This window comes from Schistocerca nitens, chromosome 9 (assembly GCF_023898315.1).
Source record: "Schistocerca nitens isolate TAMUIC-IGC-003100 chromosome 9, iqSchNite1.1, whole genome shotgun sequence".
NCBI classification, from domain to species: Eukaryota; Metazoa; Arthropoda; class Insecta; order Orthoptera; family Acrididae; genus Schistocerca; species Schistocerca nitens.
The window spans coordinates 1,405,377-1,422,438 of record NC_064622.1 but is presented as its reverse complement, the minus strand read 5'-3'; the positions used below and the strand labels follow the sequence as shown (position 1 = coordinate 1,422,438).

Below are 17,062 nucleotides of genomic sequence, written 5' to 3'. Positions count from 1 at the left end.
AAAGCTAACCATTCTTCTTCTACTGTATTTCTTTCCCCCATTCTTGTCAATCGTTCCCTAATGCTATCTCTGAAACTCTCTACAACCTCTGGTTCTCTCAGTTTATCCAGGTCTCATCTCCTTAAATTCCTACCTTTTTGCAGTTTCTTCAGTTTTAGTCTACAGTTCATAACCAATAAATTGTGGTCAGAGTCCACATCTGCCCTTGGAAATATCTTACAGTTTAAAACCTGCTTACTAAATCTCTGTCTTACCATTATATAATCTGTCCGAAACCTTCCAGTGTCTCCAGGCCTCGTCCACGTACACAACCTTCTTTCATGATTCTCAAACCAAGTGTTCCTATGATTAAGTTATCCTCTGTGCAAAATTCTACAAGGCGGCTTCCTCTTTCATTTCTTACCCCCATTCCATATTCACCTACTACTTTTCCTTCTTTTCATTTTCCTACTATAGAATTTCAGTCCCAAATTACTATTAAATTTTCGTCTCCCCTCACTATCTGAATGATTTCTTTTAATCTCATCATACATTTCTTCAATCTCTTTGTCATCTGCGGAGCTAGTTGGCATATAAACTAGTACTTCTGTGGTAGGTGTGGGCTTAGTGTCTATCTTGGCTACAATAATCCTTTGACTATGCTGTTCGTAGTAGCTTACCCGCGCTCCTATTTTTCTATTCATTGTTAAACCTACTCCTGCATTACTCCGATTTGATTCTGTATTTATAACCCTGTGTTCACCTGACCAAAAGTCTTGTTCCTCCTGCCACCGAACTTCCCTAATTCCCACTATGTCTAACATTAACCTATCCATTTCCCTTTTCAAATTTTCTAACCTACCTGCCCGATTAAGGGATCTGACATTCCACGCTCCCATCCGTAGAACGCCGGTGCTCTTTCTCCTGATAACGACGTCCTCCTGAGTAGTCCCCGCCAGGAGATCCGAATGGGGGACTATTTTACCTCCGGAATATTTTACCCAAGAGGGCACCATCATCATTTAACCATACAGTAAAGCTACATGCCCTCGGGAAAAATTACGGTTATAGTTTCCCCTTGCTTTCAGCCATTCGCTGTACCAGCACAGCTAGACCGTTTTGGTTAGTGTTAGAAGGCCAGGTCAATCATCTAGACTGTTGCCCCTGCAGCTACTGAAAAGGGTGCTGCCCCTCTTCAGGAACCACACGTTTGTCTGGCCTCTCAACAGATACCCCTCCGTTGAGGTTGCACCTACGGTACGGCCACCTGTATCGCTAAGACACGCAAGCCTCCCTACCAACGGCAAGGTCCATGGTTCACGGGGTAGGAGGGGGGGGGGTGCAGAGTTAAATATCGTATTACCCTGGACAGACCTAGTAGATAGTGTCGGAAGTTCCATGCGGCCTTTTCGCGGATGATGCTGTAGTATACAGAGCATTAGAAAATTGTAGCGAAATGCAGGAAGATCTGCAGCGGATAGGCACTTGGTGCAGGGAGTGGCAACTGACCCTTAACATAGACAAATGTAATGTATTGCGAATACATAGAAAGAAGGATCCTTTATTGTGTGATTATATGATAGCGGAACAAACACTGGTAGCAGTTACCTCTGTAAAATATCTGGGAGCATGCGTGCGGAACGATTTGAAGTGGAATGATCACATAAAATTAATTGTTGGTAAGGCGGGTACCAGGTTGAGATTCATCGGGTGAGTCCTTAGAAAATGTTTTCCATCAACAAAGGAAGTGGCTTACAAAACACTCGTTCGACCTATACTTGAGTATTGCTCGTCAATGTGGGATCGGTACTAGATCAGGTTGAAGGAGGAGATAGAGAAGATCCAAAGAAGAGCGGCGCGTTTTGTCACAGGGTTATTTGGTAAGCGTGATAGCGTAACGGAGATGTTTAGCGAACTCAAGTGGCAGACTCTGCAAGAGAGGCGCTCTGCATCGCGGTGTAGCTTGCTGTCCAGGTTTCGAGAGGGTGCGTTTCTGGGTGAGGTATCGAATATATTGCTTCCCCCTACTTATACCTCCCGAGGAGATCACGAATATAAAATTAGAGAGATTCGAGCGCGCACGGACTCTTTCCGGCAGTCGTTCTTCCCGCGAACCATACGCGACTGGAACAGGAAAGGGAGGTAATGACAGTGGCACGTAAAGTGCCCTCCGCCACACACCGTTGGATGGCTTGTGGAGTATAAATGTAGATGTAGATGTAGATGTAGACAAGAGGCTCCTTTTTAACGCAGATGTACAGGAGAAACGAACCAAGCTGCTACCTCTTGTCCACCAGATCTACCCTATACTGGCCAGCATGGAACTACAAACCAGGACCGAGCTCCGTCTTTATTCTGAAACAACCCCCCGGCGCTACTTTGCGGCTGCTCACATGGGGGCACTGTGTCCGCCTCATCTTTACGCCTCCTCCAGACACTCCAGAATCGGTGCTTTCGGGCCGTACTCCATGCACCTCGTTGGGCCTGGATCCAGGACCTCCGCCGTGAACTCGACGTTCCGGCCCATCTGGGAGCAGATTCGGTTATCCATTATGAATCTCCTCAACAAGGGTGAAGCTTCACGTCTCGATATCCAGGCACCTTGAGTATGTCAAGCTGTGAGGCACCTGCACAGTGGCACAGGGTCGAGGTACCTCCAGCCATTGCGGAAGCTCTTTCGTAACGACGTCGACTTGGAGCCGAATAAAGACACAAAAAAGAAATAGAAAACCGAAATAAATAACTCAGGGACCACCACTTCAGTAGGGTCTACGGACCCAGAGCCCAAGACCCTATTCAATACTAATAACCACGGACTTGACCCTTTTACCTTCATCACAGAAGTCCATGTATTTTGGCAACACCACACACACACACACACACACACACACACACACACACACACACACACAAACGCAACGCTCAAAGCAATCAGCGAGGAATTTTAAGAGATACACGATTGTGAACAAACAATTTACATTTTGATTTATATACACACACATCAAAAAAAGTTTTGCATCACCTAGGTTCCGAGAGTTCTGGAACTGTACACAAAATTGGGATAGAGATCAACATAAACATTTCCGCCCTTTTTATTGCTCATAAAAACCACAGATTGCATGTTGTACCCCCCATACAGCGATACCTTCAGTTGTGGAGGTCCAGATTGCTGTACACACCGGTACCTCTAATACCCAGTAGCACGTCGTCTTGCATTGATGCGTGCCTGTACTCGTCGTGGCATACTATCCACAAGTTCATCAAAGTACTGTTGGTCCAGATTGTCTCACTCCTCAACGGCGATTTGGCGTAGATGCCTCAGAGTGATTGGTGGGTCACGTCGCTCATAAACAGCCCTTTTAAATCTATCCCAGGCATGTTCTATAGGATTCATGTCTGTAGAACATGCTGGCCACTCTAGTCGAGCGATGTCGTTATCCTGAAGGAAGTCATTCACAAGGTGTGCACGATGGTGGCGCCAATCGTCGTCCATGAAGACGAATGCTTCGCCAGTATGGTGCCGATACGGTTGGAGGATGGCATTCACGTATCGTACAGCCGTTACGGCTCCTTCGATGACCACCAGCCCCACATAATGCCACCCCAAAGCATCAGGAACCTTCCTCCACCTTGCTGCACTTGCTGAACGCCTGACCGGGTTGCCTCCAAACACGTCTGCGACGGTTGTGTCGTTGAAGGCATATGCGACACTCATCGAATGAAGAAGAGAACGTGATGCCAGTCCCGAGCGGTCCATCCGGCTTGTTGTTTTGGGCCCATCTGTAGCGCGCTGCACGGTGTCGTGGTTGCAAAGATTGACCGCCATGGACGTCGGGAGTGAAGTCGCGCATCATGCAGCCTATTGCGCACAGTTTGAGTCGTAACACGACGCCCTGTGGCTGCACGAAAATCATGATTCAACATGGTGGCGTTGCTGTCAGGGTTCCTCCGAGCCTTATTCCGTAGGTAGCGGTCATCCACTGCAGTAGTAGCCCTTTGCCCTTCGGCGGCCTGACCGAGACATGTCATCGACAGCTCCTGTGCCGGCCTCTGTGGGCGTGCGGTTCTAGGCGCTTCAGTCCGGAACCGCGCTGCTGCTACGGTCACAGGTTCGAATCCTGCCTCGGGCATGGCTGTCTGTGATGTCCTTCGGTTAGTTAGGTCTAAATAGTTGTAAGTCTAGGGGATTGATGACCTCATATGTTAAGTCCCATAGTGCTTAGAACCATTTGAACCAATTTGAACAGTTCTTGTCTCTCTGTATCTCCTCCATGTCCGAACAACATCGCTTTGGTTCACTCCGAGACACCTGGACACTTCCCTTGTGGAGAGTCCTTTCTGGCACAAAGTAACAGTGCGGACGCGATCGAACCGCGGTATTGACCGCCTAGGCGTGGTTGAGCTACGGCCAACACGAGCCGTGTACCTCCTTCCTGGTGGAATGACTGGAACTGATCGGCTGTCGGGCCCCCTCCGTCTAATAGGCGCTGCTCATGCACGGTTGTTTACATCTTTGGACGGGTTTAGTGACAACTCTGAACAGCCAAAGGGACTGTGTCTGTGATACGGTATCCACAGTCAACTTTTATCTTCAGGGTTCTTGGAACCGGAGTGATGCAAAACTTTTTTTGGTGCATGTAGATGCAAGACTTGCCCAGAAATGAAAGGAACAGAAGACGGAGCTCCAGATGGCCAAGCGCTAAGAAAGAATGGCATTTCTGTCGCCGACTGGGTGAGGCTTGAGCCATTAACGTTAGTGTAGCTTCCAGACTACCGCTGGCGCAGTGTAAAGAGTATAAAACGGTAATCCCGATGGTCGTGGAGTCGAGTTCTTGTGTATAAACTTTTTTTTTTAATTTTCAATTTGTACTTATTTACGCTGCAGTTAAACTGAAATATGATAAAGTAACGTTCTCGTAAACAGCGCAATATGCCATAACCCATTGTGGAAAATTATTGTCAACAGTGTGCTTATGCCTACAAGAGAGTACTGGCTCTTTCGGACAGAGGGTTAAAAGAACGGTAGATGAGTACGCGGCAAAGTGTGGGATGTCGTCACTGCTTCCTCAAAATCTTGGAAACTTGCAATAAAGCTTTGGCAAAAATTTTTTGGCCTATGTAATGAAGCCGTACGTGCAGGAGATCGAATTTGTTAACAGACTGGGTAGTGAAGACATACGCACACAAATCCACAATTAAATAACGAGATTTTTGAAGATGGAGAAAGTTTGCCGTCCTACCGTATTAAAGTGATTCTCCGTAAACGCACTCCGCTAGCGCAACCCTGTCTCTTTCTATAAAGAGGTAAATAATTAGTTCAAAAAGCTTCAAAACAGCTCTTATATCACAGACAGACAAAACGAAATCACATCTCAAGTTGACTGCATAAAAGTGTGATACATTCCATAGGCCATCGCCATATACGCGTAAAACAATCACGTAATTGCAAAATTGCGGCGTTTATAACGTGTGCAAGATCCCGAGAAAACTTCTGTTTCCCTTCTTTTTTATGATGAATATCACCCTAGTAAGTGTAAATAATCAACTGAAAAGTAATAAAAGTATGTAATTTCTTATACGAAATCCTCGTGTACGCCTTTGTAATATCTAGCTGGAAATTTATTTCCAATCCCAAATTTTCCTTTGCCATGTCTTTTCATGCCCTTTATGAAAATTTCAGTTAATTTTAAACCAAGAGTCGTCGTTATACATGCAGTAGAGGAACCTAAACTGATTGTCTCTCGTAAGGATCCATACTCGTAAACGAATATTTCAGGCGATACGTGATGTTGAATGAGCGGTGTGTGTCAGTCACATGTTTGTAAACTGCTCATGTTTCATAACAAACAACTTCCTTCTGCCTCGAAGTCAATGGCACTTCCTTGTCATGTGTCTGCAATTGGAGTTACTCACTGTTTACATCTCGCAACTGATTGTCGAAGATGGAGCACTGCTCATTACAGAAACTTGCAGATAAGCGCTTAAAGCAGCGTGCAGCACGATGTAGCGCCCAGAAAGCTAAACAAATGGACAGAGAAAAGTTTTGCAACAGGCGTCATCCTAAATGCAAGAAATATATCGTTACGTTTTATAGTTATGAGAAGATTAAGCCACAGAAAGCTCACCAAAGCTCACGGCAAAGAATCGTTCGCTCAGTGGTAATTCACGAGATGGTTTTGGGTCATGTGGAAGATGACTCATCAGTAAGCACCCGTGGACACCCCCGCGAAATGCACATATCGGCCGGCCGGAGTGGCCAAGCGGTTCTAGGCGCTACAGTCTGGAACCGCGCGACCGCTACGGTCGCAGGTTTGAATCTTGCCTCGGGCATGGATGTGTGTGATGTCCTTAGGTTAGTTAGGTTTAAGTAGTTCTAAGTTCTAGGGGACTGATGACCTCAGCAGTTAAGTCCCGTAGTGCTCAGAGCCATTTGAACCATTTTTTGCACATATCGACGAATACAGAGTAAGGGAGCAGCACTCACTCTCCTATGATAAACAACGTGTGAAAGCAATGGAGGCAGGGGTTCAGTTCTGTCAAACGATTGTCGAGCGCTGTACCGTGGTGCCAGACATAACGCAGTTTGTATTGTTTACAAAAGGGCCATGTCTCAGCTCTGAAAGGCAGACATTTCTTCGCGACCACCTTTCATACATTGTGTACCTTAGATTTAGAAACTAGCACAAATAGCTATATTCTGAAATTAGCACAGATCAACGTACCCTTAGTCGAGAGGAGCCTCCACTGACACACACACATTCACAGAATGACGGCCAAAGGGAAAGAAATTAAAGCTAGAGCCCCAAAACCTCTAAAAATGTGCCGTTTGAAATGTAAAGATAAACTAGACAAAATGATTTTTGAACAGAACACTGCTGGAACACAAATATTGATTATTTGGAGAATTCGAGGAATTTAATGAGTATTGGAGATCGAGACAAAAGGGTAAGTTATGTGATCAGGCTCATTGATTGGAAAGCACCTGCAGCATCACGTAAATGACCCAGGAATCCGAAAAAGCAGAATGCCACATGGTGACTCATTTGTTTCATTTCCGAGAAAAAGGAGAACGATTTCGCGTTTGCAGAGGAAGTTTCATGAATATCCTTGAAGAGTCCCAGATGTTCGTTACACATGCACTTACCAATCGAAAGGCTAATGTCTATGGAACAACAGGGGAAAAATACCACCCGGTAACAAACACCTTCCCGAGAAACTAAAAGAAATGAGAGATCACACATCCTCTTTATAAATCGTAATACATACACAAAGAAAGTAATAGTGTTTATCTATCATCACATCTGGATTTACCAACTATGTACAAGCTCTACTGTGATGGAAAGGATAGGCCAGTTTCCAGAGGAATATACGAGAGAGAGTTCCGTAAGACGAATCTCTCATTTAAAGAGCCTAAAGTGGATACGTATTACAAATGTGATTTTCTGCATCTTAGAAGGAACTTTGCATCGGTGAACGACGGTTCTATGCAGGAAGTTGACGCCGAGTTAGCTGCTCATCACACGGAGGCAGACCATGCATACCTCCAAAAGGACGAAGACAAGAAACATTCCATCTCAGACAGTCCGATGCTGTGTTACACTTTCGACTTACAGCAGTACTTGCCGACCCCGTTTTTCAATACTTCGTTTGCTTTTTATAAACGTCCACTGTGGACATACAATTTGACCATGCATGATACCTGTACAGGTAATGTAACGTGCTACATGTGGCATTCCGCAGAGGGTGCAACTTGTGTTGGGAATCAGATTGCAACTTGTGTTTTCAAGGAACTGTGGTCAGTTCCTCCAGGAATGAAACAAATGACAGTATATTCTGGCACCAGCGGAGGGCAGTTACTCTCACGTGGTTGCAATGTTCTTGTCTGCCACACAGGTAAATCCAAATCTGAATACACTTGATCGTAATTTCGTGGTTAATGGTGACAGTCACTTAGAATATGATGTTGACCATGACCTGCTCCAAAAACAAAAGAAGAAGCTGCAGTTACCAGTGGCTCATCCACATGACTGGTATCAATTGGTATGCTCAGTTGGCAAGGAAAGGAAATTTGGAATTGGAAAACTGTCACATACCGACTGCTTGGATTTTGTGGTTTTCTGACAGACACCTTAAAACTTCGAAAGAAAGATACCGAGGGAAATCAATTAACGTGGCAGGATGTCAAAAGGTTTTGTTTTATGAAAAAGTATGGTACAGTGTTTTTCAAAAAAGAGTCTCAATGAGGATGACTTGTTTCAATCAATATGCTTCATTCGTAGCGGGAAGACAGGTGCTCGACTGCACACTGGAGCACGTTGTCGTGGCACACTACCAACTTCAGAAGAAAGATGGAAAGGTCCTGTGGATCTCCTCCCACTTGCTCCACCTACACTCCCTAATTTTTACAAAGATCTCAAAACAAATGAAGACGAGAACAAGTACCCTGACATTGAAGAATTCCATGGGGAATGAACTGGTGCTGCTAACACGTCAATCATTTAGTTACAGATTTAGTTCTGATGAAATTATTATTTCTTTTATTCTTTTTTTTTCATCACTTAAAATTATGTACATGTTATTCTCTTCAGCAGTCACAGTAGTATAAGTCTAATTCTTAGGACGGAAGAAATAGAATGTCACGTAAAACCTTAAATACTACGCTTTGGATATAAATTTCTTCCAGGTAATTATGTTAGTCCAAATCGTTGTTATTAACAACGTGGAAAAAGTTCTTCCACTTGTTTGTTTCACGAAAATCAATAAAAGTTGTCTCCTGAAGAATGTCATTTTTTGGCTTGTAATAGTTTTCCCTGGCAATCTAGAATTATTACAAGGATTCTTTCGTTTCTGTGATTATTTAGATGCTTTAATTCGCGGTTGCATCTGTAGATACTCCGAAATAAAATTGATGTGTAAATTATGGGTAGAGCAGTAGTCTGTTCCTCGTCAAAAGGTAGCCTACCTGTCACCTGAGCTCATACTCATTGGCTACATCTCGACTCATTCTTTGTTTCCGGTCTTGCGCTGGTGTCCACGAGCTCTTCACTGCATGTGGCGTTCTTGGGAGGGTTCGTAACGCAGTGTGTTCCGTTAGTCTCCTCTCCAGGGATCCCCATTACAGTCCCCGTAGCATCAGCGTCCGCACCAGTGCATTAGTCTGGAAATGATAATACAATGAAGCGAAACATCCAAGTAAAGCTCTATCTGGGTATCATCTGTTTATCTCAAAGAAAAAATCAACACGCTTGGAAGCGTCCCTATCGTTATTAACAGTACAGTTATGTTGTTGCAAATATTAGTGTGTGATAGAAGGTTTTCACAGTGTTGACTGGAATACTCTATTTGAAATTCTGAAGGTAGCAAGGGTTAAACAGGGCGAGGGAAAACTTGTCGACAACTTGTACAGAACGCAGACTGCAGATATTAGAGACGAAAGACATTATAGGGAAGCCGTAATTGAGAAGGGTGAGAGGGTTTTAGGCTCTACCCGGAGTTGTTCGGTCTGTATATTGAGCAAGTAGTAAATGTTATCAACAAAAAATTTGAACAGGGAATTAAAGTTGAGGAGAAGAAATAAAAACTTTGAGGTGTGCTTATAACTTAGTAGTTCTGTCAGTGATGTGAAGGGAGTTGGAAAAACAATTGAACGGAATGGATCGAGAGAGATTATAAAATCGACATCAACAAAGAAAAAACAAAGGTTATCGAATGTAGACGAATTAAATCAAGCGATGCTGAGGGAATTAGATTAGTAAATGAGATACTAAAAGTAGTAGATGAGTATTGCTGTTCTGACAGCAACGTAACTGACGATGTGCAAAGTAGGGAGGATGTAAAATGCATACTAGCAATAGCAAAAATGCGCTTCTCGAAAAGAAAAATTGTTAACATCGAATTTGTGAAGGTATTTATATGGAGTGTAACTTTGTACAGAAGTGACATGTGGGTAATAAACAGTTCAGACAAGAAAGAACAGGAGAATGTTTCAAGGTTAGATGGGTGGATTGAATAACTAATTAAGAGATACTGAATCGAATTGGGAAAAAAAAGACTGTTGCCGCAGAACTTCAGTAAAAGAAGGGATTGGATGATAGGACATATTCTGAGGCGCCAAGGAGACGTCAATTTGGTTATGGATGGGAGTGTTGCGGAGGGGGGAGGGGGGGGGGGAGAGAGAAGGTAAAATTATAGAGGGAGAGCAAGGCTTGAGTATGGGTTTCTTCTTATTCTTCTTCTCCTTCTTCTTTCCTCCTCCTCCTCCTCGTCTGTTCCCGTTTCAACGTTGTCGGTATTGTTACGTGGGTTTTGGCAATGTTAGTTGGTGGCCGGCTGCCCTGTCTGTCTCCTCCATTCACCCCCTCCCCCTCCCCCTGCCGGGATTGAATTTCTGTACCCCTATCTATGTGCGTCTAGAGTAAATCTCAAGTTCAAGTATGAGAACGTTTTCTAAATGTTTCGCAGCGCTTATCTGAGGCGGGACGTTGGTACCAGCCCCGTATTTACGTGAAAACCGTAATCAGGCTGGCCGACTGATCAGCCCTCGTCGCTAATCCGCGAGGCGGACTCGATCGGGCGAAGGTCGGCACCCCGAATCGTGGAAGCCGCGCGTTAACGCGCTCTGCTGCCCGTTTGGGTTCTCGAGTACAGTATGCGGGTTCAGAATGATTGTTGTTGCTGTAGCTATGCAGAGATGAAGAGGCGTGCTGAGGGTAGACTCGTGTGGAGGACTCGCACTGAAGACCGCGTCGTCAACAGCTACAACAAGAGAATGATGCTCTGGCTGATGCACAGTCCAATAAGTCTAGAGAGTGGCTTAATGAAAATAGAGAAGAATTTTTTAATGCTTCACGTGTTCTGCAGTCTGCCCCCGCCCCCCCCCCACCTCCCCCACTTGAGTACAACGCACAGAACGTTATACTGCCGTGTGAAACTGTCCGACAAGTTCTGCTTTGACGTGTTGTTCAACTCGCGCGCCACGTCGGTTGCAGTGTCGGTTATGTTGCCAATGCTTTCGCCGTACGTGTGAATTTCTGCACTTTGTCGTTTTGTGATAGGTTCGTATTGATAACACCAAGTCGCGTCATCAGTGATGATTTTATTTACAGAAAAGAATTTCAGTCAAGTCTTGGCAGGCGTCCACGTGTCATTGTTTTCGTTCTGGAGTCGAGGTGTCCGAGACAAACTGTGCACACGCTTTTCTCTTCTTCGAATTATACTGGAGAATGTACTGAGCAGTCGGTTTAGAGCTGTTGCTCCACTGCGATTTGTGAAACAAGTACGTTGAAACACACGGGCTGCACGTCCAGTTTTTACCACCGCCTGCTCACAACTGACTGGTCGAATGCACATCTGTTGTTTACAGTTTTCAGTTCGAGCTGCCATCGCAATTACTTCGGTGACATTGTTTATAAGCCAGAAATAAAATTAGCCTGGGAACATCTCGGATGGACGGTATGTGACATTTGATTTTATTGTATCAAAAAGCTAATTTAACAATATAAAATTTGCAGCTTCTCGAGCCATCCAGTGCCACTAAATAGCTCCCCAAAATTGCTCTGAACACAAGATCACTACAAACTCTACGAAAAGTTTATTGTATACTGCCTTCTGTGCTTTAGCTGCAGGCCAACTACGGTCTGCTGCAGACAGCCCGAGTGTAAAAAGAGTTGGAAACAGTTAGTGAGACAGTGGCGTGATGTTGCAGGAACTCTTACCGTCGAGGAGGTGTACAAAGACCGCGACCAGTTCGCGTCGCTGGTGAGGGAGGTGGCCGCGCCTGACGTGGGCCGCATGGGCATCGAGATCCTGTCGTTCACCATCAAGGACGTGTACGACGAGGTGCAGTACCTGGCGTCGCTGGGCAAGGCGCAGACGGCCGCCGTCAAGCGCGACGCAGACATAGGCGTCGCGCAGGCCAACCGCGACGCCGGCATCCGGGTGAGTCCAGTCCTTCCACACACTGAAGCCGTCTTTCGAACGTCAGCGTTGACCGTACCGACTCCGGCGTGGTGCCGAACGCCCAGAAACGGTGCGACTCGTGCGTACGGCGCGTGTGGCTCGCCGTCGCCGTGGTGACACGACCGCAGCGCGCTCCAGCTGCAGGTGCGGGCCGTAACTGGCTCGCCAACCACAATGTCTCGAGTCCGCAGATCGTGGTCCGTTGATCCTCAGAGCAAACGGTTTAGAGGGAATCCCCCTTACATTCATTACGCGAAGACGACTCGGAAGCTTCTGGCGACGGTAGTAGGATCCCGTTGAATATATAAGTGAATTTGATCCAATAAAATTCTCTAGATCCCAAAGCAAAAAAAGTAGCTAGCGTTGCTGCCTCTGGATCACGAGGTCCCGAGTTCGATTCCCGGCCGGTTTGGGGATTTTCTCTGCCCAGGGACTTGGTGTTTGTGTTGTCCTCATCGTTACGTCCTCATTATTTGTGACTGTGACTCGATTGGACTGTACGGGCGCTGATGACCGCGCAGTTGAGCGCCCCCCAAACATCGTCAACACTGTTTAGACACGCGTAAAATCCCTACGTTCCCTCTGTCGAGACGCATATTCCTTCGCTTGTCCGCAGGCTAGTGATGTGCTCTGCCCGTAATACAAAAAATAAAAATTTCAGTATCCGTGAGCGTGGTATAAGGCAAAAAGGAAAGTACCGTGTGTAGTCACTAAATACATCGGCTTATAAAAGTTACATTACAAATAGTGCGATGCAAATGTACAGTAGTTCTTCACATAAGATGAAAATTATTTCATCATTCTCACTTTTTAGTAAAACCCTATTAAGTACTAGAATCTTTATAAAAAGTGAAGTAAAAAACGTGAGACAAGAAACATTATAGAATATTCTTCTATTAAACTAATGAATTATCTGAACGCATTGGAAAACGCGAAGGTCAGTAAAAAAATATTTGCATCCAACAATACATCTTGTGTCACCAGTCTGCATATCTGCTCACTAGGCAACACTGACCGTAAAATGTATCTGGTCATGTTTTGCATTTTGTCCGCTCCTGAAAGCTTTAATCATAGATGTGCTATTAACTCATATTTGATTATAACAAATCTTAATACTTTATTGCCTCGGAATGGCATACTTTCATAATACAAAATTACAGTAATCCTTTAACCACCAATATGATGTTTCTCGCCATTTTATTACAACAAATCTTACATTTAACGACTGGTTTTTGGGAGATCCGCAGTTTGTTCTTGCTTAGAAGCGGCATGTATAATAATTACGGGCTTCAATTGGAAGCCAAAATGGCGTCTCGCGACTCTGTACTGAAGAGAGACTGCGTCATCTCACGTAGGTAGCGTTCTTCCGTCTCATTGATCAACGTTCAAACGCACGTTCTGACATACTACTTATTGCGCTGCACGTTCGGAAAGATTGCCCAACGTATTTTTTTTTTTTCTTCCACGATATGACGTCGGAACTCGGCACGCTAGCAGCTCAACGTTCGAATCGACGGCCCGTGTGCCGACGGCTCTTAGAGTCGGCCGCCGTCGTGCTGCTAGAGCGCTGGCAGCTACGAACCTCGGCAGTTACACATTTTGCTGTGGAGGGTAAAGTCTGTTCCTCTTACTCCTTTCCCTCGACACGGCCGTGTTTCTTGTTCGCTTATACCTACAAGACGTTACTTGTAAAACTGAAAATCTGATTTTTGCGTGGACGTGAATCTCAACTTTTTGATCGGCTTCTAAGAAATATCATTATTCGTGGCGATATGAGTAAATCGACTTTAATGTATAAATAGAACCGTGGACTTTGCCATCGGTGGGGTGGCTTGCTGCTGAAGAGGGACGGCAGCCTTTTCAGTAGTTGCAGGAGCCGCAGTCTGGATGACCGACTGATGTGGCCTCGTGTAACATGAAACAAAACGGCCTCGCTGTGCTGGTACTGCGAAAGGCTGAAATCAAGGTGAAACTACACCCGTAGTTTTTCCCGAGGGCATGCAGCTCTACGTATCGTTGAATGATGATGGCATCCTCTTGGGTAAAATATTCCGGAGGAGATAAAATTAGCCCCCCCCCCCCCCCAATTCGGATCGCGGGACGGCTACTGCTCAGGAGGATGTGATCACCAGGAGGAACAAAATTGGCGTTCTGCGGATTGCAGCGTGGAATGTTAGAACCCTTAGTTGGGTATGTAAGTTAAAAAAATTGAAAAGGGAAATGGACAGGTTGAAGTAAGATATAGTGAGAATTAGTGAAGTTCGGTGGCAGGAGGAACAGGACTTCTGGTCAGGTGAATACGGTTATAAATACAAAATCAATTAGGGTTAATGCAGTAATAGGTTTAATAATGAATAAGAAAATAGAAATGCGGGTAAGCTACTATGAACAGCATAGTTAACGCGTTATTGTAGCCAAGATAGACACAAAGCCAACACCCACGATAGCAGTAAGAGTTTACATGCCAACTAGCTCCGCAGATACTTAATAGATTGAAGAAATGTATGAGGATCTAAAAGAATTATTCAGATACTTAACGGAGACGAAAATTTAATAGTCATGGGGAACTGGAGTTCGATAGTAGGAGAAGGAAGAGAATGGAAAGTAGTAGCTGAATATAGACTGGGGGTAAGGAATGAAAGAGGAATCCGCCTGGTAAAATTTTGCACAGAGCATAACCTAATCACAGGTAACACTGGTTTAAGAGTCATGAAACAGTATTTATCTGGAGTGTAGCCATCTATGGAAGGGAAACGTAGACGATAAACAGTTGAGACAGGAAGAGAATAGCTTTTGAAATATGGTGCTACAGAAGAATACTAGAGATTACGTGGGCAGACGACGCAACTAATGGGAAGGTACTGAATAGAACTGGGGAGAAAAGGAATTTGTGGCACAACCTGGTTAGAAGAAGGGAGCGATTGATAGAACACGTTCTGAGACATCATGGTACCACCAATTTAGTACTGTAGGCAAGTATGGGGTGCGTAAAAATAGTAGAGGGACACCAGAACTGAATACAGTACGCAGATTCGGAAGCATATAGGCTGCAGTAGTTATTCGGAGATGAAGAGACTTGCACGGGTTAGAGTAGCGTGAAGAGCTGCATCAAACCAATCTTCGGGCTGAAGACGACAACAACGACAGATAGATGATGTTGATGGTGATATGTGTCGATTCTCAACGCCCTCTTCAGAAGGGATCTCCACCCCTTCGTACTCTCACGGATTTATGGACAGCACTGCACGATTCATGTTGTCAGTTCCCTCGAGCACTACTTCAGACATTAGTCGAGTCCACATCAAGTCGTTTTGCGGCACTTGTGCGTGCTCGCGGGGGCCCTACACGATCTTAGTCCGGTATACCAGTTTCTTTGGCTCTTCAGTGCACGTTTCTTTCTTTGGCTCTTCATTGTATATTTCTGCCCGTAGATCGGTGAAGCTGCCACTGCCCACGCACGTCGCAGGTACATCAAGTTCCGTTTCAAGTGTTCAGTAGTTTCTTCCAGTGTAGCTCTATCTCAGAAGCCTTTCATTTGAATTTTCTTACTTTCTATACTAACGCTGACAAAATTCTTTCTTTACCCTGTGTATATACTTTATAGCGACCCAGGGTTTCCGTTAGTAGACAGACGGAATAGTGAGTACTCACATAGTTTAGATGAGTTGAACTATAACTGAAGAAGGTTAAGCTACATACTCTTATAAGGCTTTCCTGTTTGTATTAAGGTAGACACGTTATTGATAGTGTATAAAGCCGTTCATGTGTGTCGAAATTTCCTGTTATTAATCCAAAATACTGTAAAATTTGGTGAAGAGCAGTTCTGACTAGTGGGGTGCGTTAGGAGTTGTGTAGGAAGTGGTTTCGGCGGGGCGAATGTAGCTCTGGAGATGATAGGCAATCTAGCGATGCCCTCTCCGGGAGATGCAAGGCATAAAGACAGTAACATATTAAAAGCGGAGCAAGGATGAGAAGCTGCGTACACCAGGCAGAGTTTAGAAGCTACACAGGAACTGCAGAGCTTAAGGAGAGTGAGTACGGAAAAGCGGGAAGCGGCAGTTGGCAGTAAGGCCACTAGGAAGAGAAGGCGCTCCGGCAGTTTCATTTCTAATGTGGAGAACAGCGCCACATTACGTGCAGGCTGTATAGGTTGCAGTGCAGCCTGTGCCCGCAACCACTGCACAAATATACAGCGCGGTCGTATTTAAACGAGGGGGTGGAGATCTCTTCTGAACAGCACGTTGCAAGGCATCCCAGATATGCTCAATAATGTTCATGTCTAGGAAGTTTGGTGGCCAGAGGAAATGTTTAAACTCAGAAGAGTGTTCCTGGAGCCACTCCGTAGGAGTTATGGACGTGTGGGATGTCGCATTGTCCTGCTGGAACTGCCCAATTCCGTCGGAATGCACAATGGACATGAATGGATGCAGGTGATCAGACAGGATGCTTACGTACGTGTCACCTGGCAGAGTATTAGAGGCCCCGTATCACACCCCACGCTATCACAGAGCCTCCACCAGCTTGAACAGTCCCCTGCTGACATGCAGGGTCCGTGGATTCATAAGGTTGTCTCCATACCCTTACACGTCCATCCGCTCGATGCAATTTTAACCGAGACTCGTCCGAGCAGGTAACATGTTTCCAGTCATCAACAGTCCAATGTCGGTTCTGACGGGCCCAGGCGAGGCGTAAAGCTTTGTGTCGTGCAGTCATCAAGGGTACACGAGTGGACCTCCGGCTCCGAAAGCCATGTTTCGTTGAATGGTTCGCAGGCTGACACTTGTTGATGGCCCGGCATTGAAATCTGCAGCAATTTGCGGAAGGGTTGCACTTCCGCCACATTTAACGAGTCACTTCAGTCGTCGTTGATCCAGTTCTCGCAGGATCTTTTTCCGGCTGCAGCGATGTCGGAGATTTGATGTTTTACCGGATTCCTGATATTCACAGTACACTCGGGAAATGATCGTACGGGAAAATCCCCACTTCATCGCTATCTCGGAACAAACGCTGTTAAATCTTGATAACCTGCCACTGTAGCAGCCGTAACCGGTCCAACAACTGCGCCAGACACTTGTTGTGTTATACAGGCGTTGCCGACCGCAGCGCCGTATTCTGTATTTGAATA

At 45.3% G+C, this 17,062-nt stretch overlaps 1 protein-coding gene across 2 annotated transcripts in view; it reads left to right on the top strand.

Annotated features, from left to right (window-relative positions):
* The window catches only part of LOC126204455 (flotillin-2), a 441,744-nt gene that overhangs the window by 359,319 nt on the left and 65,363 nt on the right, over positions 1-17,062 (top strand). For both annotated transcript variants that reach the window (XM_049938840.1, XM_049938841.1), the window contains one exon: positions 11,684-11,916. In XM_049938840.1, coding sequence (XP_049794797.1) covers positions 11,684-11,916 — 233 coding nt within the window. The remainder of the gene's footprint in view (positions 1-11,683; positions 11,917-17,062) is intronic.